Source organism: Haematobia irritans, chromosome 2 (assembly GCF_050003625.1).
Source record: "Haematobia irritans isolate KBUSLIRL chromosome 2, ASM5000362v1, whole genome shotgun sequence".
In the NCBI taxonomy this organism is placed as follows: domain Eukaryota; kingdom Metazoa; phylum Arthropoda; class Insecta; order Diptera; family Muscidae; genus Haematobia; species Haematobia irritans.
In genome coordinates this window covers 140,946,093-140,973,149 of record NC_134398.1, presented here as the reverse complement: position 1 = coordinate 140,973,149, position 27,057 = coordinate 140,946,093, and the positions used below count along the sequence as shown (strand labels likewise).

The 27,057-nt window shown below is 32.8% G+C and overlaps 1 protein-coding gene and 1 long non-coding RNA gene across 2 annotated transcripts; one reads left to right on the top strand and one right to left on the bottom strand.

Moving 5' to 3' along the window:
- The first annotated feature begins 411 nt into the window (after positions 1-411).
- On the top strand, positions 412-950 carry LOC142226347 (uncharacterized). The gene is made up of 2 exons (XR_012719663.1): positions 412-673; positions 741-950. It is a non-coding gene; the product is annotated as an uncharacterized LOC142226347 (long non-coding RNA).
- A 1,924-nt stretch (positions 951-2,874) lies between these two features.
- LOC142226346 (UDP-glycosyltransferase UGT5-like) lies at positions 2,875-16,488 on the bottom strand. The gene is made up of 3 exons (XM_075296316.1): positions 15,720-16,488; positions 15,475-15,649; positions 2,875-3,776 (listed from the first exon to the last, which is right to left on the bottom strand). The coding sequence occupies exons 1-3, from the start codon at positions 16,418-16,420 to the stop codon at positions 3,018-3,020; spliced, it is 1,635 nt and encodes a 544-aa protein (XP_075152431.1). The 5' UTR covers positions 16,421-16,488; the 3' UTR covers positions 2,875-3,017.
- Between the last annotated feature and the right edge of the window lie 10,569 nt (positions 16,489-27,057).

The window sequence follows — 27,057 nt, the reverse complement described above, 5'->3', positions numbered from 1 at the left end:
AATAGTGACGGCGCTTTTCCGACGAGTTTTTGATGTCGTATATGATTGTTTTCGACGTAGTGGGGATTCTCAAAAGAGTCCCCAAATTCAAAAAATGTTGGCAGGGCACAGACTCGTGACACTACAACAATCGCCAACTATGATGGCGGAAGCGTATCAGAATGTACAAAATGTACATGAAGGTATTTTACCATCACTATTGATATAAAAGCCATTTTATATTTTGTGAAACGCCAAGCGCAAATAGCTAATTATAATTTATTTAAATAAAAACGAAAATGAAGTGTTGAAAACATAGTTATTACGCTTAAAATTGTGAAATGTATGTTGGTGAACAATTTCCGAATTTCCAAATGGAGTAAAATAATAGTTTTTCAGATATTTTTTCAGACACGCTGCAACATGTAACTTCCCTGCCAGCATTTCAAAGTTCCATTTCATCCTCATCGCTACCACAGACTCGTAAATGTCACCACAACCATCGCGAACTGTGATGGGGGAAGCATATCAAAAAGTACAAAATGTACATGAAAGTATTTTGCCATCACTACTGTTAGAAGAGCCATTTTATTTTTTGTGAAACGCCAAGCGCAACCAGCTTGTTATATTTTATTTAAATAAAAACGAAAATAAAGTTCTGAAAACATAGATATTACGCTTAAAATTGTGAAAGGTATATGGTGAACAATTTTTGACTTTCCAAATGGAATAAAGTGATAGTTTTTCAAATATTTTTCCAGACACGCTGAATCCATTGGGAATAAAAGTATTGGCTGATAGACGCTACAACATTTAACTTACAACTTGTAACTCAACATCAATCTCTTATTAATGCATAAAAATGTGTTAAATGTGATGTGGTAGTCGTATAAATGTTATATTTATGAGAATTTATAAATGTTTCATAAAATTAATAAACATCTAAACAATCGTGTTTTACTTGACCACAATGATTCTTTTACAACTATCTTAAAATGCACTTGGTCTGATTGTTTGAAGGGGCTCTTATTGGCGTCCTTCTAAATGTATCCATAAGGGCTCCTAATAATTGCACTCATGCGATACTTTTTTGTAGTAACTTGGCGTGGTACAACTTCTCAATAGTGACGGCGCTTTTCCGAGGAGTTTTGGATATCGTATACGACTGTTTTCGACGTAGTGGGGATTCTCAGAAGCGCCCCCAAATTCAAAAAATGTTGGCAGGGTTGCTACTTGTAACTCAACATCATTATTTTATTAATGCAAAACATTATGTTAAGTGTGAAGTGATTGTCGTATAAATGTTATATTTATAAGAATTTATTAATGTTTAATCAAAGACATAAACATCTAAACAATCGTGTTTTACTTGACCACAATGATTCTATTACAACTATCTTAAAAATCACCTTTTATAATACTTTGAAGGGGCTCTTATTGGCGTCGTTCTGATTTTATCTAAAAAGGCACCTAATAATTGCACTCAAATGATACTTTTTTGTAGTAACTAGGCGTGGTACAACTTCTCAATAGTAACGTCATTTTTGCGACTTTTTTCGACGTGGTGGCGATTCTCAGAAGTGCCGTTAAATTCAAAAAATGTTGGCAGGGTAAAGCAAGTAATCGTGAAAAATTGCTATTTTAGCGCGATAACTTAATACTGTTAATAGTAAAAGTACTGTTTTAGCAGTGTATTTGCTAAAACATCAACTAATCTGTCAATTTGGGACAGAAGAAATACTGCAGAAAAGCCAGTAGATTGCTAAAATTGTCTTCTGGTCCAAATAAAATTATAAATTCACTCCAGTCTATCTGATAAGAGAATTAACCTTAAACTTAAAAAAAAAAATAATTATTAGTTTTTGATTATGCAATATGCATTGTTTAACAAGTCACCATTGCTGTATCAGAAAAAAACAGCTATATCAACTAGGGCTGTCATTCGGGATCAATTTTTATAAATCTCGGGATTTCAAAATATATATAATACCGGGATTTTTTGGGATCCCGATTTTTTTGGGATTCTTTAAATATTTTAAGTGATAACAATCTACAGCGCAATTTTTTTTTTAAATTAAGCCAATTTAGTTTAATTCAATTTTATTAACAAAAGAACATAAGAGTAAATTAAAAAGCCATTTCAAATTCCTATCACATTTAATGAACACTTATTCCAACTGAACAACATGAAGAAAAGAAAAACAAAAAATTATGATAAAAATAAATTAAAAAGCAATTTCATATCGCTAACTTACTCAGCAAAAATTTTAATTTTGATTAGATTAGGTACATTTTTGTACTCTTGTGTTAATCCTTTGGTACTTCACTGTTTTAAGTACCTTCTTAAAAATATCAAAGCATACAATTTTTATCAGATAAACGCGATCTTGTCATATTGTCGACAGACCTTTTATCATTGCTTTTTAGTTTATGTTGCAAGAATTCCATTTCAGATGAACTCATTGTTCAAAGGAGGACCTCATCGTTTACTTCGATTTTTGATGATTCGATTTTGATTACTCAAGGTGTACCATAAATATTTATTAACCCAATTTGTCGGCTAAGGGCCGTTTGTACTGAATGGAGACTCCAATTTATTAATAAATAATGCTAAAAGGTCATAAATTTAACAAATTGGAATTAGTTTTTCGGGATCCCGAAAAGTCCCGGGATTCCAAATAAAAAATCCTGGGATTTTCGGGACGGGATCAATACCGGGAGACGGCCCTAATTTCAACTAATGCAGTATGCTATTCAGCCGTGAGGTTTACCAAAAACTTTTATTCAGCAGTATGATTTGCTTTATCAGCAAACTGGTTGCTCTTTCAACTAACGAATGTTTGTTTGAACAACTATATTCACAGATTTCCCTTTTTCAGCAAACAAAAACACCTGTTTTCACCATTTTTGAGTGTAGTATATACAATCAGTAACTTTCGTTTTGTGTATAAAATTAACCAATTTAGAATATAAAAACAAAATTATATAAAAAGCAACAAGTCTTATTAAATAACTTAAAATATGACATGTGAATTGGTTTATTGTTTTTTAACTTTCGATGATTTCTTTGGCTTTTTCTTCGAACCACAAGTACGATTGAAAAGTTTTGAACACACCAAACAAAACGCCAAACTGAATACTCGATATAATATATAGGTGACGATCAACAGGAAGAAATAAACATCCAAATTCATACTCTCAATGACATTCATATGGACCAAAGGACTTTGCATATGCCTTGCTCCGTGATGACGTAACACATAGTCCACCCAATATGCTACACTTTCACGAGCACTCAATGGTCTATCACGATAGAGGCGTGAAAATCTTTGAACATTTTCTCTATACTTAGGATTGTTTAGTAACTCTAGAACATTTGACCGGAATGTCTCCTCGGTGAGTGTAAGTAATTCCAATTGTTGGCCATAACCCGAAGTGGTCATTTTATCTGCATTTCCATGTTGATCTGCAAATACTGGTAATGCTAACATGGGAACACCATGATACTGAGCCTCAGCCACACCTCCTTTGCCGGCATGCGTAATGAAGAGTTTTAAATTTGGGTGTGCTAATATATCATCTTGAGGCATCCATTTCTGATACAGAATATTTGCGGATTTTCCTGGTGTATTCTCGAAATCTTCCCATTTCCAAATTACTTTTTGTTTGAGTTTTGATAAAACATTGAAAATATATTGTGCTGTTTCCGATTTAATGCTGGATCCCTTAAGGTTTGAACCCAAACTGAAGAGTATGGCGCCCGTATCATTGGCACTATTTAAGAAATTGGCAATGTCCTGAAAAATAGATAGTAATGCGAAAATTAGAGAGGATAATGAGAGAAATCCTATTTTCGTAATATTTTGTTGTCTTTTTTTGGTTGCAATGCAATATGGGAAAATTACGGAGTGAAATATTTTTATTTGTTTATTAAAAAAAATAATAATAAAATAAAAAAGGGAAAATAAAGTACACAGCAAAAAAATTGGAAATTGTTCCACAAACATTTCTTTTAAAGCACATCCCGGAATCCCCCATCGATTTTTTCCCCTGCCTTTTGGAGAAGTCCACAAACATTTCTTTTAAATCGCATCTCGGGATTCCCCATTGACTTTTTTCCACTTCCGATGCAGTCTTTTTGGACAAGTATTAGTATTATTATTAAATTTCACAAAAACTAATAGAAAATCAATAAAAAAGTAAAAAAAAAAAAAATAAAATTATAATTTTCATCCCGGTTGGGATTTGTACCTGTGTCGTTTGACTTTTTCACTTCCATGGAAGTACTTTCGAGAAGGTTTTGCAAATTACGATAATTATTATTTTTCTTTGTTGATTTTTAATGGAAAAAGTATATTTATACAAAAATATACGAAAAATAAAACAAAATAAAAACGATGTTTAACATAAAAAACTAATTTAAAAAAAAATAATAAAGCAAGTATATACGGCCGTAAGTTCGGCCAGGCCGAAGCTTATGTACCCTCCACCATGGATTGCGTAGAAACTTCTACTGAAGACTGTCATCCACAATCGATTTACTTGGGTTGCGGTAACTTTTGCCGATGACAAGGTATCTTAAAACTTCCTAATACCGTAATATATACCACGTAGTCCATACGTGGTATATATTAAACTTAAAATGGCCGATTAAATACGTATATAACCAAGTTTGACAAAATTTTCTATAGAAATAAAATTTTGACAAAATAAAATTTTGACATTTTCTATAGAAGTAAAATTTGGACAAAATTTTCTATAGAAATACGATTTTAACAAAATTTTCTATAGAAATAACATTTTGACAAAATTTTCTATAGAAATAAAATTTTTACTAAATTTTCAAAAGATTTAAAATTTTGACAACATTCTCTATAGAATTAAAATTTTGACAACATTTTATACAGAAATAAAAGTTTGCCAAAATTTTCTATAGAAATAAAATTTGACAAAATTTTCTATAGAAATAAAATTTCGACAAATTTTGCTGGATTATTTTTGCTCGAGTGGCAAGCATGATTATGAACCGATATGGACCAATTTTTGTGTGATTGGGGATTGGCTATATATAACTATAGACCGATATGGACCAATTTTGGCATGGTTATTAGCGGCCATATATTAACACCACGTTGCAAATTTCAACCGGATCGGATGAATTTTGCTCGTCCAAGTGGCTCCGGAGTTCAAATCTGGGGATCGGTTTATATAGGGGCTATATATAATTATGGACTGATATGGACCAATTTTTGAATGGTTCTTAGAGACTATATACTAATTTCATGTACCAAATTTCAGCCGGATAGGATGAAATTTTCTTCTCTTAGAGGATCTGCAAACCAAATCTGCGAATCGGTTTATATGGGGGCTATATATAATTATGGACCGATATGGACCAGTTTTTGCATGGTTGTTAGAGACCATATACTAACACCACGTACCAAATTTCAACCGCATCGGATGAATTTTGCTCCTCTAAGAGGCTCCGGAGTTCAAATCTGGGGATCGGATTATATGGGGGCTATATATAATTAAGGACCGATATGGACCAATTTTTGCATGATTGTTAAAGATCATATACTAACACCATGTACCAAATTTCAGCCGGATCGGATGAAATTTGTTTCTCCTAGAGCAATCGCAAGCCAAATTTGGGGGTCCGTTTATATGGGGGCTATACGTAAAAGTGGACCGATATGGACCAATTTTTGCATGGGTGTTAGAGACCATATACTAACACCATGTACCAAATTTCAGCCGGATCGGATGAAATTTGTTTCTCTTAGAGCAATCACAAGCCAAATTTTATATGGGGGCTATACGTAAAAGTGGACCGATATGGCCCATTTGCAATACCATCCGACCTACATCAATAACAACTAAAGGGTGATTCTTTTGAGGTTAGGATTTTCATGCATTAGTATTTGACAGATCACGTGGGATTTCAGACATGGTGTCAAAGAGAAAGATGCTCAGTATGCTTTGACATTTCATCATGAATAGACTTACTAACGAGCAACGCTTGCAAATCATTGAATTTTATTACCAAAATCAGTGTTCGGTTCGAAATGTGTTTCGCGCTTTACGTCCGATTTATGGTCTACATAATCGACCAAGTGAGCAAACAATTAATGCGATTGTGACCAAGTTTCGCACTCAGTTTACTTTATTGGACATTAAACCAACCACACGAATGCGTACAGTGCGTACAGAAGAGAATATTGCGTCTGTTTCTGAGAGTGTTGCTGAAGACCGTGAAATGTCGATTCGTCGCCGTTTGCAGCAATTGGGTTTGTATTATTCGACCACATGGAAGATTTTACGCAAAGATCTTAGTGTAAAACCGTATAAAATACAGCTCGTGCAAGAACTGAAGCCGAACGATCTGCCACAACGTCGAATTTTCAGTGAATGGGCCCTAGAAAAGTTGGCAGAAAATCCGCTTTTTTATCGACAAATTTTGTTCAGCGATGAGGCTCATTTCTGGTTGAATGGCTACGTAAATAAGCAAAATTGCCGCATTTGGAGTGAAGAGCAACCAGAAGCCGTTCAAGAACTGCCCATGCATCCCGAAAAATGCACTGTTTGGTGTGGTTTGTACGCTGGTGGAATCATTGGACCGTATTTTTTCAAAGATGCTGTTGGACGCAACGTTACGGTGAATGGCGATCGCTATCGTTCGATGCTAACAAACTTTTTGTTGCCAAAAATGGAAGAACTGAACTTGGTTGACATGTGGTTTCAACAAGATGGCGCTACATGCCACACAGCTCGCGATTCTATGGCCATTTTGAGGGAAAACTTCGGAGAACAATTCATCTCAAGAAATGGACCGGTAAGTTGACCACCAAGATCATGCGATTTGACGCCTTTAGACTATTTTTTGTGGGGCTACGTCAAGTCTAAAGTCTACAGAAATAAGCCAGCAACTATTCCAGCTTTGGAAGACAACATTTCCGAAGAAATTCGGGCTATTCCGGCCGAAATGCTCGAAAAAGTTGCCCAAAATTGGACTTTCCGAATGGACCACCTAAGACGCAGCCGCGGTCAACATTTAAATGAAATTATCTTCAAAAAGTAAATGTCATGGACCAATCTAACGTTTCAAATAAAGAACAGATGAGATTTTGCAAATTTTATGCGTTTTTTTTAAAAAAAAGTTATCAAGCTCTTAACAAATCACCCTTTACTTGTGCTAAGTTTCAAGTCGATAGCTTGTTTCGTTCGGAAGTTAGCGTGATTTCAACAGACGGACGGACGGACGGACATGCTCAGATCGACTCAGAATTTCACCACGACCCAGAATATATATATATACTTTATGGGGTCTTAGAGCAATATTTCGACAGTTAATATACCCCCATCCTATGGTGGAGGGTATAAAAATTAACAGCTGGTGAGATTTGAACCTGTATTCTTTATTTTTTCATTCATTCTAATAAAGAACATCTCTAGAAGTGGTTAGAATGTTATGCATTGGTGTCATATTACGATCATATCACAAACATTTGAATTGACGTTTCGATGCTTCATCAGATCCAGGTTCAACCCCCAGTCGGAGCGAAAATGTTCAAATTGAAAAAATTAAACAATAAGAAAATAAATGTATAATAAAAAATATTGGTAAAAAGCAAAGGATCCGAAAACGAAGTACTTCCGTCCTATGACAAGCTCATGTAAAACTCATTGGAGATGATCCAAGTTTGCACTACTTCCGGATCACAGGTTGGGGATCCAAACTTCTTTTTTGGAAGCTCTTTCTTTGCAGGGTGCACTGAGAAAAATATTTACGTGATATTAAATATTAGGATGCGCAATTTACACACTATTAAGGACAAATTTCTTTAAAATAATGAAATTTTAATTAAAAGAAAGTTTGCACTACTTCCGGATCACAAGTTGGGGATCCAAACTTCTTTTTTGGAAGCTCTTTCTTTGCAGGGTGCACTGAGAAAAATATTTGCGTGATATTAAATATTAGGATGCGCAATTTACACACTATTAAGGACAAATTTCTTTAAAATAATGAAATTTTAATTAAAAGAAAGTTTATAGTATTTGCTTCAAAATTTTTTTTCATTATATGTAGGACACACATTTTGAAAATTTGCGTACCTTCGTTAAAGTTGCATATCTATAAACTAAGGCAAATTTTCCTTAAAGTAAAGAAACACATTTTTGATTTTAAATTTAGTGAAATATTGAATTTTTAGATTTAATGTAAAAACGCTTCAAATATATGTTAAGACTTATTGTGAGGATTTAGCATCTTTGGTTTAAAGTTTTCTTGGAATTAAGAAAATATTTTTTACTTCGAAGTATCTGTTATAATTTGGATTTTTAAACTGACATTTGTTTGTACGTGAATAGCTTTATTAATATACCGGAAAAATAGAATGAAAACTCGATAAATGAGATCTGTATCCTAATTTTAATTTTATAGATCTTAGATTTAAAGCCAGATGGGTCGCAAAAAAAATGTCCTTATTTTAAAGAACCCGCATCTTTGGCTCGGAATCATTACCAAAAGCCTTAAAGGAAGGTCACAATCTTTGGATCCAATTAATTTTTTTTTTTTTTTGGTTTAGTGAACTAACTCCCATTCTTCATAGGGGCATAAATCTTTAATTTCTGAATAAACCCAGACGAATTGGTACAATCGTTTATCTCTGGCTTTCTTTGAATTATTCATAAAATTCAAATAATTGTGAATTTTACTGCATTTCCAACATTTTACAAAAGTTTTTTTCAGTGCTGGCGTCATGTTACCTCTTAAATGACAATGTACCCAGAAAAAAATTGAACTGTTCTATGGGATTAATGAACTATCTCTTGAGTTCCATTTTCTTTAAATTTTTGAATTTGTAACTACCATTTATGCATTTCTAAATTAAAAGTAAATAAAAACATCATTTACGCCAAGTCATTGCCATATTATCAACGCCGTAGTTCATTCTTACTATTTGAGAAGTATAGGAAAAGTTTCCTCTATTTTAGTTAACATTCATATTCTTTCTACGGTCATTGAAATTTATTCATAAGATTTTTGAGACATACTTGAAATTAAAAAAAATAATTTGAATGAGGAAAATTTCTTAACAAATTTTTAAATTTAATGAAATGAAATAAATGTTTTGACATAAACGTTAGTTAATGTTAGCATTAGTTTAACAACTGATTTTTTGCCACCTGATGGTTGACGTGCCACGTCCAAAAGTTAGACATACCTCAGATAAATAAGGACGATCCATACATCAAGGGGCATTGAGCATCCCAAAGCGTTCTTTTGATTGATTCGGAATTTCATAAGTTTTATATGTAAATAACGATGTGTTACAATCTGATTAAATTCATGTAAACAATTCTGTATTTTATTTAATTAGAATGTAAAAACCGACACCGGTTAACCGGATTTCGATTACACAAACCGACACCAAATCTAACAGAGGCAGGAATATATGTCATATTCCCCATAGATCTCTGATGAAGAAAGGCAATTTATAGTAGGTGAAATACGTCTCTGGAGCCAATTACCTAATGATATCTAAACTATCCACAACACTGGCAAGTTTAAGCCATTCAATTCATTTTTATTGAAATAAAAATTAAAAAACACTATTTTTATTTTTGCAATAATATTATTCACATCTATATTATATTATTATATATTTATATGTTTAAAATTTTTATTTTAATTTATGTTTTCAATATTAAATTGTAATACTTAATTTTTTTGTACTAGTTTTATTATTTTTTATTATATTTGTTTTTACTCTCATATCTCTTCACTATGTATACTATGTTAGAAAAATATGTTTTTCATATGTTCCGATATAAACAAAATGTGTTTTGGGCACAATTTTTAAACACAATATATTTAAGTGCAAACATGTAATGTTCCTAAGCTAACATTAAATGTTTGGGACACATATGTTAATATGCTAGAATATATTTTGTTTGGGGCATGAATGTTTTATAAAAATAATATGTGTGAATGTAAACATATATAAATTTACAAATTTCGAGTAAAAATATATATGTTGTGATATTTTATTCAGAGAACGACAGAAAGAGAGTATAGAGAAAGAAATAGAGATGGAAACCAGGAGGGTTGACGAAAGATGTCAACATAACACAGCAAGAGAATGAAAAGAGAGCAATTTCTGTGAAACCGCTTGTGTGTTGTTTCGGAAAACTTTTTTATGATAAGGCCAAAAATTTGATATACTTAAGTCTAAATATTATTTAATTTGAATATTAGGATGAGTATTCGGAGTAAAGAGAATAGACATTCGGAACCAAGAGAATAGACATTTGAAAATAAAAACAGCGTGTGTTTTCGTTTTGAGAGCAGCATTTTTAATTTGAATATTAGGATGAGTATTCGGAGTAAAGAGAATAGACATTCGGAACCAAGAGAATAGACATTTGAAAATAAAAACAGCGTGTGTTTTCGCTTTGAGAGCAGCATTTTATGTATGGGTGGGTGGACATGTGTTTTGTTTATCATTTTGGCATTATGGGCACAATTTTTTTTCTTGGTTCGTTAAAAGAAATCGGAACGTATGCTAACCACTTCTCCACGTGGCCAACAAATGTATGTTTCTGTTAAATAATGTTATGTTTGCATGGGCTCGTGAGCGCTGCAAATTATGCTATATAAATGTAACTTATAACGATAATTGTCTATTGGTGACTATAACAGCTACGTAGCCCAGTGGTAGTGTGTTGGCTTACAAATTGCATGGTTCCCGGTTCGATTCTCCGTCCGCGCGAAAGGTAAAATTTAAAAAAATTATAAAATTGAATAATTTCTTCAACATTATTTGTATTACAGAAAAAGGTGCCAAGAACTAAAAATTTCGTGGAAGTGAAAATTATGTGAGAGAATGAGCACAATCTTCTTGGGGAGAAAATTCTTCCAAGCATATAATATTTTTGGGCTCAAAATGCTTCCAAACATATAATATGTTCACATAAAACAAACGTTGGGATAAAAATGTAAAAAGGTTTTCTTCTTTATATCAATGAATTTAGGTCCAACTAGCTAAATAAAACATAAAAGGAACAGAAAATATTGACCAATCAAACAATTAAACAAACATAATAATGTTTCGGCAATATCCAATAATATATGTGCTTCCTGCAAAATATGTTTGGAACATATGTTAGAGAAGCGATTTTTTTTGAGGGTGTACTATGTAACAAAAATGATTCCAGTGCAAAGTTTGGAAAATTCACAAATAAATAAAAATAAACAAATAAACCCGATAATTAAGAAATTGGAATTTTCGGTTAAACGAAAACCCGGTTTTTAACCATCGGTTAACCGGTTATATGTTTCTTCCGAAGTCCAACTTTTTGTAGGGAAATACTGAAGATATGAAACCACTGACAACTTACAACACTTTTTCACTAAGTAACGCAAAATAATATTTTACTACGCCTCTCTCTGTAGGACGTTTTCACATTATTCGATAAAATTGAAGAGATATAATGTCCTTCGGAACGAAATTTTGGTGAAATGAAATGCCGCTTTGTTGTAAAGTCCTTTCTTTGATACCAAATACAAATAATTTATATTTTATTCTAAAGAAAAATTTTAAACGAAAATATTGGTCGTAAAGGTCTCTTGAACGGCATTAACTGGAAGTACAGCATGCATTAATCCTTAGTTTGTTTTAAAATGTTCATTTTATTACAAAGAATTGTTAATTCTTTGTTTTATTGAACATTTTTGGGTGTTTAAACTCATTTTCACAATTTTTTGTTTTCGGTTTTAACCGGTTGACTGATTTTGAACAAAATAAAACACCGAAACCCGGGTTTTTAAAATGTTGGGCTTTTTTGGATAAACCGAAAACCGATGTTTAAACTCACTTTAAACATTTTTATGTTTTTGTTTTTAACCGGTTTTTGGAAAAAAACTTGTGATCTTGAAGTAGTGCAACTTGTGATCTTGAAGTATTGCCAACTTGGATCATCTCTAATGAATTGCATCCAAGCAAAAAATGGAGCACTATTTCAGAAGGATTGTAAGGGAGAGAAGCAGTACCAACTGCTTACAAAACAACCGAATCAATGCTGATTACTGTGGGCAATGTCCCGATTTAGAGCAGCTTCTACATAATTGCTCATGTTAATAGAAATATTGCTCAGAAGTGATATATAATCTTGAGTATAGCATTGTTACCGTGAAAGAAAACAGCACTACCTTTCAGGCATCTATACTGCATGAATTGGTTGCAATAACGTAAACGAATAATCATAAACTAGTTTGATTACTCGTTATTGCCACCGATTCATGCAGTGTGGATGTACTGCCTACTTTATTGTATACCAAAAAGCGCAACTAAACTCTTACTGCTGAAGTATTTTTTGCTGAGATATGGGCATAGAACAGAAGTACTCAGTTTCTGGATCCTTTGCATTCCTTTAAAAGTTATTCCTTCACAGAAAAAAATTTCACGAAAAATTTTCCAATTAAAATTTTAATTGAGTTTTAAAAAATATTCAATTAAAAATTTAATTGAATCAACAAATTTTTTAATTGAAACAAAAATCAACCACAAAAATTAATAGTATCAATTAATTTTTTAATTGGATCAATTAATTTTTTAATTGACCTTCAATTAATTTTTTAATTGATACTATCGTTTCTGTGATTGAAGACATTTCAATTAAAAAATTAATTGGATCAATTAATTTCGTGATTGAATCAGAAAAATTTTTTTGTGTGTTGGAAGTGCATGTGGATGAAGAAATAAAAAAAAAAAAACTAAAATAATTTTGGTAGTGTGCTCCTTTGTCGAGTATTGCCTTTTGAAATTTTTAACTGAGTTCTTAAAACCGGTTCGATAACATTCGATATCTTATCTTGTGATTTTTATTATTTTATATTAGTCTTATTCAATTATTCGAGTCATGTTGCAATACATTACGTCCATATTCTTAATTATAACAAACCATTTGGTCACTGGTTTTGAACAAAATAAAAAGCCGAAAACCGGTTTAAAAAAATGGGCTTTTTTGGATAAACCGTAAACCGAAGTTGAAACTCACTTTCACAATTTTTATGTTTTCATTTTTAACCTGTTTTTGAAAAAAAAAAACAACTGAAAACCTGTTTTTACAATTTTTTTACGTTTTTTGGATAATTCGAAAACCGACGTTTCAAAAAATGGTTATTTGGACATTTGAATATATAGTAAAATATGTATAGCCTACTAAAAGTAATGCCATAATTAATGCAATAAGTAAATCACCCTTATTCCTGAAGTCGCCCTCGCTCTCGCCCTCGCTCTCGCCGTCGCTTTTTGTCGTCTGTCGCTTTTGTCAGACGACGATTACATTTTGTACCAATTACATTACTGGGTAATAAAAGGCCGATACCACTAGAAAACAATCAGCTGATGTGAATTGTTTGATGAATTTGAATTTTTTCTGTTTAAAATATTTTTATTTCTGATGCAATTCTGAATCGAAAATACGTTGAATTTAACGCGGGAAAATGTGGACTATATTCAAGGTCAATAAAAGCTTCCAAAACTATAAAAATGAAGACGACGCTGAGATCAATGGTACAAGCATCATCGAGAAGGAAAACAATCAGCTGATATACAAAACTGAATTTTAATTATTTGAGTTTAAAATTCTATATATTTGTAATAAATGCAATTTTGACTTGGAAAATCAAAATAAATGATAAATTTGACTCTGGAAATGATTTAGATACCTCCATTAGGACAATAACAACATCCGGCTTATACAGTTGGAAGTCCAAAGGCATTAAACTACAAACCGATTGTTCCAACCGATTTTATCATTGGAGTCAGTCCAGCTCATCTAATGGCTGATCTCTAGTTCCTTTTTCCCCATTTTTTGTTGTTGTAATTGGTGAAGATTAGTCCCTTTACCTCTTACCAATTTCCATTTTTATACCCACCACCATAGAATGGTGACGGGGGTATAATAAGTTTGACATTCCGTTTGTAACACATCGAAATATCGATTTCCGACTATATAAAGTATATATATTCTTGATCAGGGAGAAATTCTAAGATGATATAACGACGTCCGTCTGTCTGTCTGTTGTAATCATGCTACAGTCTTCAATAATGAAGCAATCGTGCTGAAATTTTGCACAAACTCGTATTTTGCCTGCAGGCAGGTCAAGTTCGAAGATGGGCTATATCGGCCCAGGTTTTGATATAGTCCCCATATAAACCGACCTCCCGATTTGGGGTCATGGGCTTATAGAAATCGTAATTTTTATCCAATTTGAAATTTGAAATCTAGAGGTATTTTATGACCATAAATAGGTGTGCCAAAAATGGTGAGTATCGGTCCATGTTTTGGTATAGCCCCCATATAGACCGATCTCCCGATTTTACTTCTTGGGCTTATAGAAACCGCAGTTTTTTTTTCAATTTTAATGAAATTGGAAATCTAGAGCTATTGTAGGACCACAAATACGTATGCCAAAAATTGTGAGTATCGGTCCATATTTTCGTACAGCCCCCATATAGACCGATTACCCGATTTTGCTTCTTGGCCTTCTAGAAGTTGTTATCCTATTTGCCTGAAATTGGAAATCTAGAGGTATTTTCAGGTCATAAAGAGGTGTGCCGAAAACGGTGAGTATCGGTCCATATTTTAGTATAGCCCCCATAAGAACGATATCCCGATTTAACTCCTTGGGTTTCTAGAAACCGTAGTTTTTATCTGATTTGCCTGAAATTGTAAATATTCTGGTAGTTTAGGCTCACAAAAACGTGTATCGGATTAAGTTTTTATCGGTCCATTTGGTAATGCCTCCATATAGACCGACTTCACTTCTTGAGGGTGTAGAAGGCGCACTGATCATGAAAATTGCTTGAAACTCAATGTAAAATTTCCAGATTTTACTTCTAAAGATTTAAGATTTCAAATCAAGACGTTATTTTATAATTTTCTTGCACACTTACAAGAGATGTTAATGATTCCTCTAAAACTCAAACAAAAATGGTTCTTATAAATCCAGAATCTGATATAGTCCTCATAGGTGAAATCTCTAAATTTATCTTCGGCCCTCCTGAAATTTCAAAGGAAACCCTAATATTTGGTTCATGGTGGTGGGTATTTAAGATTCGGCCCGACCGAACTTAGTGCTGTATATACCTGTTTAAATTTATTTTTCATTTGTGTTGATTAATAAAGTCTAAAAAGCTTATTCAAAAATTGATCACTAAACTCGTCGTTGGTAAATTTAACGGCGACAAAAAGCGACGATATTGGCGACAAAAAGTGACACCAGGAATATCGATTTTCATCGATAGCAGAATATATCGACGAACGGAATACCAATTAATGGCGACAGACGAAAAGCGACAAAAAGCGATGGCGACTTCAGGAATAAGGGTGAATGTTTCCAAAATTATGTTAAATTGAATGACTCTTGTTAACATTTATTTTTGATAAAATCAATCGATTCAAATTCGAAATATAAAATCTTACCTTTGGTAATGGATCCGGTTTATCCTTCACTTGAATACCACCAATCTCAACTACAGCAGGAACATTTGGTCTAACAGGACCCTCGGTAAAGTGACTGTTACAGAAAACCAATGAAACATTCTTCTGCATATCCCACATGGAAGGGAAATTGCCATCATCATTGGGAAATAGTTTGCTGAATAATTTTTGTTTTGGCATTTAGTATAAAAATTGATAATAGGTCTGTTTTTATTTTCCATACTAACTTGTAAACTTTCGCATTTCGCATGTCGAATACGATCGACATTATTTTGAAAACTCCGTTCATGAAGAAATTCGCAATACGTTGTTTGAATGTCATCTTTTCTCCAACTTTCACAGCCAGACTCATACCAGGTACATAAGAAGTTTCAGGGGGGTTCCCAACCAAATCATCGGTCATAACTGTGGGTGGTCCCATCCAACTTAATATAAGAGGTGCCTTAAATTTTGCCGCCACTCCCAGTACATAGTTATTCATGAAAACACCGGCAATGACAAGATCAAATTTGGTATCAGGATTATCGTAGAGTGCTGTAAAACGAGGATCTGCCAAAATGTCTGCCTGCATATCGATTAGTATGCTAAGGGAGCCGAGTAAATTTTGAAAAATTGTGAATATGTTGTTCTTTTTCTGGGCCATAGCCGATACTTCATCATCGAGAAATTTTTGAATCTCTTCGGTGGGTGGTATTAAAATAACATTGATGTCTTTATGGGTAACTTTGGGTTTCTGTGAGACAACTACGGTGACATTGTGACCACGTTCCGCTAAAACTTTAACCACCGACATATGAACAATCAAATGTGAGGGACTGTGACTGGTGAATAATCCCAAAATATTTGCTCCATTTGTGGATGTTATTTGTAGCCATCCCAGACAAGCGATCAGACAGAATGAAGCCAATGATATTCTATTTCGATCCATGTTAGAGAGTGAATTTTGTGTGTTGTGATTTCCAAATAGGTCAGTTGCCAACTAAATCAATGTTCTCTTATAGGTAAAAAATGTTGAGTTATTACCACACACCATTGATTGAAGTCAAGTAGCCACAACGATTTATCTCTCTCTGTGATTATACGATACGGAAGTATCGGTTCATGCTATACTTGGCATTACAGGTTAATGGTATTCACTTTTTACATTTTTGCTGATGAATTACCAGTTAAAATTAAATTGAAAGTAAAGTAAATTAAATTAAATGGAATTAAATTAAATTAAATTAAAACTAAATTAATTGAAATTAAAAATTTAATTGAATTGAATTTAATCAAATCACATTGAATTAAACGAGATAATATGACATTATTTATTTACGTTTTAGTTTTGAAGTTTTTTTAGTAAGTTTATTGGTCTGTTATTTTTAACTTTTTAGTAAATAAAACAATTTGTTTTTATTTTTTCTCGACGGAATTAAAATAAATTAATTGAAATTAAAAAATTAATTTAATTGAATTTAATTAAATCAAATTACATTGAATTAAACGAGATAATATGACATTAATTTAAATTTATTTACGTTTTAAGCTGAGTACTGTGTTCAGTTTTCAAGCTGAAAACCAGCTTATTTTCACGGTTACTTTTTTTAATCAATTAATTTCGAAATATTAAATGGTTCGCAATCAATACATTGGATCTTCTCCATCCATAATTTGAATATGCTTGATAAAAATGTTATCGTCTTCATATATATTTTTGCACTTTTAATTTATTGATTTGGTGAAAAACTCGAACATAGTACTCACCTTTAGTTTTGAAGTTTTTTTAGTAGGTTTATTGGTCAGTTATTTTTAACTTTTTAATAAATAAAACAATTTGTTTTTATTTTTTCTCAACGTGGTTTGAGCCTCATCAGGAGAATGTATTCATAACATATTGAAAATTTACTTATATTTCGAGCAAAAAAAGAGCTTCTCAAAAAGTAGTCTGGATTCCCAACTTGTGATCCTGAAGTAATGCAAACTTGGATCATCTCTAATGAATTTTATATGGACTTGTCATGGGACGGAAGTACTCCGTTTTTGGACCCTTTGCATTGCTTTGGAAGTTATGCCTTCACTGAAAAAAAGCATGCCCAGTCCCAAAGATTTTGTCTTTATTAAATATTGGTTTTGTGTACTTGCTTCTAGGAAGCAAATTTTAATTTTTCGCTTTATCAGCTTTTTTCTTCATATGCTTTCCAAGTCCTTTAAAAACGAGTTAACGACTACTTTATTTTCCAAATTAAGACTCGACTTCCAGTAGAAGTCGAGTATTAATTTCAAGTAAAAAACGTCTTTAAAATAAAGTGTTGAAAAACATGTCCTATATTTGAACAATTTTTTGCTTTGTAGTCAAGATGCAAAACGACAACAAATTTAAAATCAATTCCATAAATAAAAAGAATTCTTCTGAATTATTAAAGCAACTTGAAATTCGTTAACCTTTAACCTTAACCCAAACATTTTTTCTTTCATGTTATGATACCCATTTTTAAGTAAAATCACTTAATTATAAGGACAATACGACTTCATTGAAAAGTTAATGGGCTTTTGGACAAAGGAAAAAAAACTTTATATTAGAGAAATGCGTCTTCTAGCAAAATTTGCATTCGTATTTTAAAGACATGAAATCTTTTACCTCACGACAATATTTTTTCAGTGTTGGAAGTTCATTTGGATGAAGATATTAAAAAAAAACTGAAAAAAAACTTTGGTAGTATGCTCCACAGTCGAATATTGCCTTTTGACATTTTTAACTGAGTTTTTAAAACCGGTTCGATAACATTCGGTATCTTATCTTATAATTGTTATTATTTTATATTTGTCTTATTCAATTATTCAAGTCATGCTGCAATAAATGACGCCCATATTCTTAATTATAACAAATCATTTTGTTCTGTTGGTCATTTTCGCAACGAATTGTTATTAAGAACATAGATTGCATATGTAATCTAATCCATAAAGTGGTCATAGTCTAGATGGGTTTAGGTTTAGTGGCAGTCCGATTTTTTATGCTCACTATGTTTAGCTTAATGACAAGCGACTTCCTTTTCATAGTGCCTTTATTCGAAGTATACTGGAATAATATCAAGTAAAAATTAAAATGAACAAATACGGAAAGTCTAAAGTCGGGCGGGACCGACTATATTATACCCTTCACCACTATGTATACCTACAATTTTTGAACCGATTGGGACAACATATTTTAAACTTTCACAAAATGTCTAGAATCAAATTTTAAATTTGTTAATGACCGGGACGGACCACAATGTTAGTAAAAAAATATTGGATATATTTAAATTGCAAATATTTCGCAAATCTGCATTTATGATTTATAGGTCAATATATACGAATTCTAATTCGGTAAATTTGAATAATTTTTGCGAGTTTTCGACTTAACAGTGACGAATTTACAAGGAACATGTGGGAATTTTGGTCATATTTTCTAAAATCGGAAGAACATATATATGGGGGAATTAGACAAAGCTAATTCTGAGCCGATTTTGATAAAATTTGGCAAACATTGCTAAAATTTTAATTGAACTCTCAGTACAAAACTTCAAAATGTTCGAAGTGAGACTTTGGCTTCCGTGGTCATATGAATCTAAATCGGGTGAAAGATATATGGGAGTTATATCTAAATCTGAACGGAATTTGAATTATGTTAGTCCTACTCTCTTTGCAAAACTTCAAATAAATCGGAGTGAAATTTTGACCTCTGGGGCCATATAAGTGCGTATATCAGACGAAAGATATATATGGCAGCTATAAGTAAATCTGAACCAATTTCAACTAAATTTGGCATGCATAGTAAAAATGTTATTTCCATTCCATGTGCACAATTTTAAGTAAGATATATATGAGAGCTATATCTAAATCTTGACCGATTTCAACCAAGTTCGGTACGTATATTTATAATGTTAATTCTACTCCTTGTGGAAAATTTTACGTAAATCGGAACAAAAGATAGGCCTCTGGAGCTATAGGAGTGTAAATCGGACGAAAGCTATATATGAGAGCTATATCTGAATCTGAACCTATTTGACCGATATTCTGCAAAATTTACGAGACTCACAAAATATTCAATTATACGAAATTGAAATTGGAGAAGATCGGTTGATAAATACGTCATTTATGACCAGATCGGTTATAAATATATATGACAGCTATCTAAATCTGAACCAAAATCAATAGGGATCGTCTTTCAGCCGAAAATGACCCTATGCCAAATTTGAGGACCATCGGACATAAACTGTGAACTGGACTTTGCACACAAAAATACATCAACAGACAGACAAACTGACAGACTAACAGACTGACAGGCAGACGGACATCACTAAATTGACTCAGAATTTAATTCAAAGCCGATCGGTATACTAAAAGATGGGTCCACAACATTGGTTATGTTTCAGCCCTAAAAAGAAACCTGCATTGTCCGAAAAGAATCAAAAGGCGCGAATGAAGTATGCAATAGAGTATAAAAATTGGACGACAGATGGCTCGAAACGTGTTATCTGGTCAGATGAATCAAAATTTAACCGTTTCCAATCGGACGGTAAACAATATTGCTGGCGTCGTCCTGGTGATACCACACGTACAGAAAAAACATGTTTGGACATGGTTGCCGCATCCATTTAATGTTTATATAGAGCATGCAATTGTCGCGAAAACCATGTATTTTATCTTTGGGAAAATAATTTTCTAGCCGAGAAAAATGTATGCTGGCAATAAGAATTCAATTTTTTTTTTGACTTTTTTTGCAGGGAAAAAAGTTTTTTTAGAACATTTTTTTCGTGACCATTTAATTTTGCAACATTTTTGCAGCGAAAAGAATTTTATAAAAACATTGAACAGGTACACACGATTTTAATTTTGCGCGTCAGTCGTGTTTTGATTGTTTTTTTTTTTTTTTGGAATGGACGGAGAATACGGAATTATTGTGTTTTGTGTTAATTTATGTATTCAGAAGTGGCACGTGGTTTTATGTGAACACAAAAAAGGGAAGTGTAATTGAAAACATGTGCCTGTTTTTTGTTCTGCATTTTGCTATATGGTTTCTTGTATTTGCAATTACACGATGTCTGCGTTTGTACATTTGATGGCCACGAAATAATTATGGAATGATTACTTATTATTGAAATTGAACCAAAATAGCGTGTAAAAATATGCGATGTTTGCTTGTACCAAAGACAATAAACTTGAGGAAGATAGGAAATTGGCTTGCGTCATACCAAATGTTGCCTTTACCATGTTAGTTCAATACGTGTTTGTAATTTTTTAGTTGTTTTTCGTTTTTATTTTTTAAATGAAAAATTTAATTTTCTTAATGAAACAATGTTAAATTTTAGGCAACAACAAAAAAAATTACATTTCTCCTTTATGGAAATGTATTTCTTTTTATTTGCATTTTAATGCTATGTCAATACTTGTAGTATACTTGTTTGGTTCGAGTATGAAACTAACCCGGTAAATGGCTCGATCTACACAGTAGCTAATTTCCTATCTTCCTACAATTTATAATCTTTGGCTTGCACAACATTATAAATACAGATAAACAATGAATTAGTTTATAAATAAATAAAAATAAATACATAAAGTTTATTTTGTGTTTTCTTTTCTCAAGTGGCGTCCTTTTTTCGACGACGAAAAAAGTTTTTTTTTTCACAAAGATCAAAACATTTTAGGTTGTGACCATGTTGTTTTAACTGGGAGAAAAACATTTTCGACGAATACCATAATATTTTAGATAGTGGCCATTTTCTTTTAATTGCAACAAAATTCTTTTTATCACTATAATAACATTTTAGATGAGGACAATGTTATTTTTCTTACAACCATGTTCACTGAGCCAACATGATTGCAGGTAAAAATGTTACATGGTCGCCGCAAAAATAGCTCCTATCATATTATTTTGCTCTTCGAATATGATTGTGACAATCATGTTTCTTCTCTGCGTGTTAAGTGAAAATTTATGTTTTGGACAATTAACTTTCGGAAAAAAGAATATAAAATTAATAAAATTAATAAAAAAAACAAGTAAGGAAAGTCTAAAGTCGGGCGGGGTCGACTATATAATACCCTGCGCCACTTTGTAGATCTAAATTTTCGATACCATATCACATCCGTCAAATGTGTTGGGGGTTACATATAAAGGTTTGTCCCAAATACATACATTTAAATATCACTCGATCTGGAAGAATTTGATAGACTTCTACAAAATCTATAGACTCAAAATTTAAGTCGGCTAATGCACTAGGGTGGAACACAATGTTAGTAAAAAAAATATGGGAAACGTTTAAATCTGAAGCAATTTTAAGGAAACTTCGCAAAAGTTTATTTATGATTTATCGCTCGATATATATGTATTAGAAGTTTAGGAAAATTAGAGTCATTTTTACAACTTTTCGACTAAGCAGTGGCGATTTTACAAGGAAAATGTTGGTATTTTGACCATTTTTGTCGAAATCAGAAAAATATATGTATGGGAGCTATATCTAAATCTGAACCGATTTCAACCAAATTTGGCACGCATAGCAACAATGCTAATTCTACTCCCTGTGCAAAATTTCAACTAAATCGGAGTTAAAAATTGGCCTCTGTGGTCATATGAGTGTAAATCGGGCGAAAGCTTTATATGGGAGCTATATCTAAATCTGAACCGATTTCAACCAAATTTGGCACGCATAGCTACAATGCTAATTCTACTCCCTGCGCAAAATTTCAACTAAATCGGAGTTAAAAATTGGCCTCTGTGGGCAAATGAGTGTAAATCGGGCGAAAGCTATATATGGGAGCTATATCTAAATCTGAACCGATTTTGCTGATATTTTGCAAGTTTTTCGAGACTCATAAAATATTCGGATGTACGGAATTTTAAGAAGATCGGTTGATATACACGCCAATTATGACCAGATCGGTGAAAAATATATATGGCAGCTATATCTAAATCTGAAGCAATTTTTTTCCAAAATCAATAGGGATCGTATTTGAGCCGAAACAGGACCCCATACCAAATTTTAGGACAATCGGACTAAAACTGCGAGCTGTACTTTGCACACAAAAATACATCAACAGACAGACAGACAGACAGACAGACAGACAGACGGACATCGCTAAATCGACTCAGAATTTAATTCTAAGCCGATCCGTATACTAAAAGGTTGGTCTATGATTACTCCTTCTTGGCGTTACATACAAATGCACAAACTTATTATACCCTGTACCACAGTAGTGGTGAAGGGTATAAATATGGGAAACATTTAAATCTGAAGCAATTTTAAGGAAACTTGCCAAAAGTTTATTTTTGATTCATCGCTCGATATACGTATTAGAAAATTAGAGTCATTTTTACAACTTTTCGACTAAGCAGTGGCGATTTAATAAGGAAAATGTTGGTATTTTGACCATTTTTGTCGTAATCAGACAAACATATATATGGGAGCTATATCTAAATCTGAACCGATGTCAACCAAATTTGGCACGCATAGCTACAATGCTAATTCTACTCCCTATGCAAAATTTTAACTAAATAGGAGCAAAAAATTGGCCTCTGTGGGCAAATGAGTGTAAATCGGGAGAAAGCTATATATGGGAGCTATATCTAAATCTGAACCGATTTGGCTGATATTTTGCAAGTTTTTCGAGACTCATGAAATATTCGAATGTACGGAATTTGAGGAAGATCGGTTGATATACACGCCATTATGACCAGATCGGTGAAAAATATATATGGCAGCTATATCTAAATCTGAACCGATTTTTTCCAAAACCTATACCAAATTTTAGGACAATCGGAATAAAACTGTGAGCTGTACGTTGCACACAAAAATACACCAACAGACAGACAGACGGACAGACAGACGGACATCGCTAAATCGACTCAGAATTTAATTCTAAGACGATCGGTATACTAAACGATGGGTCTCAGACTTTTCCTTCTTGGCGTTACATACAAATGCACAAACATATTATACCCTGTACCACAGTAGTGGTGAAGGGTATAAATATTGGATATATATTTAAATTGCAAATATTTCGCAAATCTGCATTTATGATTTATAGGTCAATATATACGAATTCTAATTCGGTAAATTTGAATAATTTTTGCGAGTTTTCGACTTAACAGTGACGAATTTACAAGGAACATGTGGGAATTTTGGTCATATTTGCTAAAATCGGAAGAACATATATATGCGGGAATTAGATAAAGCTAATTCTGAGCCGATTTTGATAAAATTTGGCAAACATTGCTAAAATTTTAATTGAACTCTCAGTACAAAACTTCAAAATGTTCGAAATGAGACTTTGGCTTCCGTGGTCATATGAATCTAAATCCGGTGAAAGATATATGAGAGTTATATCTAAATCTGAACGGAATTTGAATTATGTTAGTCCTACTCTCTGTGCAAAACTTCAAGTAAATCGGAGTGAAATTTTCACCTCTGGGGCCATATAAGTGCGTATATCAGACGAAAGATATATATGGCAGCTATAAGTAAATCAGAACCAATTTCAACTAAATTTAGCATGCATAGTAAAAATGTTATTTCCATTCCTTGTGCACAATTTTAAGTAAGATATATATGAGAGCTATATCTAAATCTTAACCGATTTCAACCAAATTCGGTACGCATAACATATTTATAATGTTAATTCTACGCCTTGCGCAAAATTTTACGTAAATCGGAACAAAAGATTGGTCTCTGGAGCCATAGGAGTGTAAATCGGGCGAAAGCTGAATCTAACTATTTGACTGATATTCTGCAAAATTTACGAGACTCACAAAAAAAATCAATTATACGAAATTGGAAGAAGATCGGTTGATAAATACGTCATTTATGACCAGATCGGTTATAAATATATATGGCAGCTATCTAAATTTTAACCGATTTTTTCCAAAATCAATAGGGATCGTCTTTGAGCCGAAAAAGGACCCTATGCCAAATTTGAGGACCATCGGACTTAAACTGCGAACTGGACTTTGAACACAAAAATACATCAACAGACAGACAGACTGACAGACTAACAGACTGACAGACAGATGGACATCACTAAATCGACTCAGAATTTAATTCTAAGCCGATCGGTATACTAAAAGATTATTGGTTATGTTTCAGCCCTAAAAAAATAACCTGCATTGTCCGAAAAGAATCAAAAGGCGCGAATGAAGTATGTAAGAGAGCATTAAAAATTGGACGACAGATGACTGGAAACGTGTTATCTGGTCAGATGAATCAAAATTTAACCGTTTCCAATCGGACGGTAAACAATATTGCTGGCGTCGTCCTGGTGATACCACACGCACAGAAAAAACATGTTTGGACATGGTTGCCGCATCCATTTAATGCTTATATAGAGCATGCAATTGTCGCGAAAACCATGTATTTTATCTTTGGGAAAATAATTTTCTAGCCGAGAAAAATGTATGCTGGCAATAAGCATTTAAATGGTTCTCAAATGCCGCAAACATGTTCTATCATTTAAATGATAGAATTTGAGACCATTACATGGTCGTGAAAATCATGTACCTGACCATTCAATTTTTTTTTACTTTTTTTGCAGGGAAAAAAGTTTTTTTCTAGTACATTTTTTTCGTGACCATTTAATTTTGCAACATTTTTGCAGCGAAAAGAATTTTATAAAAACATTGAACAGGTACACACGATTTTCAGTTTGCGCGTCAGTCGTGTTTTGATTGTTTTTTTTGGAATGGACGGAGAATACGGAATTATTGTGTTTTGTGTTATTTTATGTATTCAGAAGTGGCACGTGGTTTTATGTGAACACAAAAAAGGGAAGTGTAATTGAAAAAATGTGCCTGCTTTTTGTTCTGCATTTTGCTATATGGTTTCTTTTATTTGCAATTACACGATGTCTGCGTTTGTACATTTGATGGGCACGAAATAATTATGGAATGATTACTTATTATTGAAATTGAACCAAAATAGCGTGTAAAAATATGTGATGTTTGCTTGTACAACATTATAAATACAAATAAACAATGAATTAGTTTATAAATAAATAAAAATAAATAAATAAAGTTTATTTTGTATTTTCTTTTCTCAAGTGGCGTCCTTTTTTCGACGACGAAAAAAGTTTTTTCACAAAGATCAAAACATTTTAGGTTGTAACCATGTTGTTTTAACTGGGAGAAAAAGATTTTCGACGAATACCATAATATTTTAGATAGTGGCCATTGTCTTTTGATTGCAACAAAATTCTTTTTATCACTATAATAACATTTTAGATGAGGACAATGTTATTTTTCTTACAACCATGTTCACTGAGCCAACATGATTGCAGGTAAAAATGTTACATGGTCGCCGCAAAACTAGCTCCTATCATATTATTTTGCTCTTCGAATATGATTGTGACAATCATGTTTCTTCTCTGCGTGTTAAGTGAAAATTTATGTTTTGGACAATTAACTTTCGGAAAAAAGAATATAAAATTAATAAAAAAAAAAACAAGTAAGGAAAGTCTAAAGTCGGGCGGGGTCGACTATATAATACCCTGCGCCACTTTGTAGATCTAAATTTTCGATACCATATCACATCCGTCAAATGTGTTGGGGCCTATATATAAAGGTTTGTCCCAAATACAAACATTTAAATATCACTCGTTCTGGACAGAATTTGATAGACTTCTACAAAATCTATAGACTCAAAATTTAAGTCGGCTAATGACTAGGGTGGAACACAATGTTAGTAAAACAATATGGGAAACATTTAAATCTGAAGCAATTTTAAGGAAACTTCGCAAAAGTTTATTTATGATTTATCGCTCGATATATATGTATTAGAAGTTTAGGAAAATTAGAGTCATTTTTACAACTTTACAAGGAAAATGTTGGTATATTTACCATTTTTCTCGAAATCAGAAAAACATATATATGGGAGCTATATCTAAATCTGAACCGATTTCAACCAAATTTGGCACGCATTGCCACAATGCTAATTCTACTCCCTGTGCAAAATTTCAACCAAATTGGGGTAAAACGCTGGCTTCTGGGACCGTATTAGTCTATATCGGGCGAAAGATATATATGGGAGCTATATCTAAATCTGAACCGATTTCAATAAAATTTGGCACACTTGACTATAGTACTAATTGTTCTTATTGTGCAAAATTTTAAGCAAATTAGGGTAAAACTCTCGCTTCTGGGGTCATATAAGTCCATATCGGGCGAAATATATATATGGGAGCTATATCTAAATCTGAACCGATTTCTTCCAAAATAGGGTTCTATTCTGAGCCAAAACACATACTCTTGCCAAATTTAAAGTCGATTGGACTAAAACTGCGACCTAGACTTTGATTACAAAAATATGTTCACGGACAGACGGACATGGCAATATCGACTCAGGAGCCCACACCGAGCATTTTTGCCACAGACACCATGTGTATATCTCGTCTCCTTCCGGGTGTTGCAAACATATGCACTAACTTATAATACCCTGTTCCACAGTGTGGCGCAGGGTATAAACAATAAAATAATTCATCCCCGCTGGGATTTGAACCTTTGCCGTTTGACTTTTTCACTTCCACTGAAGTTCTTTTGAGAAGATTTTGCAAACTGTTTGT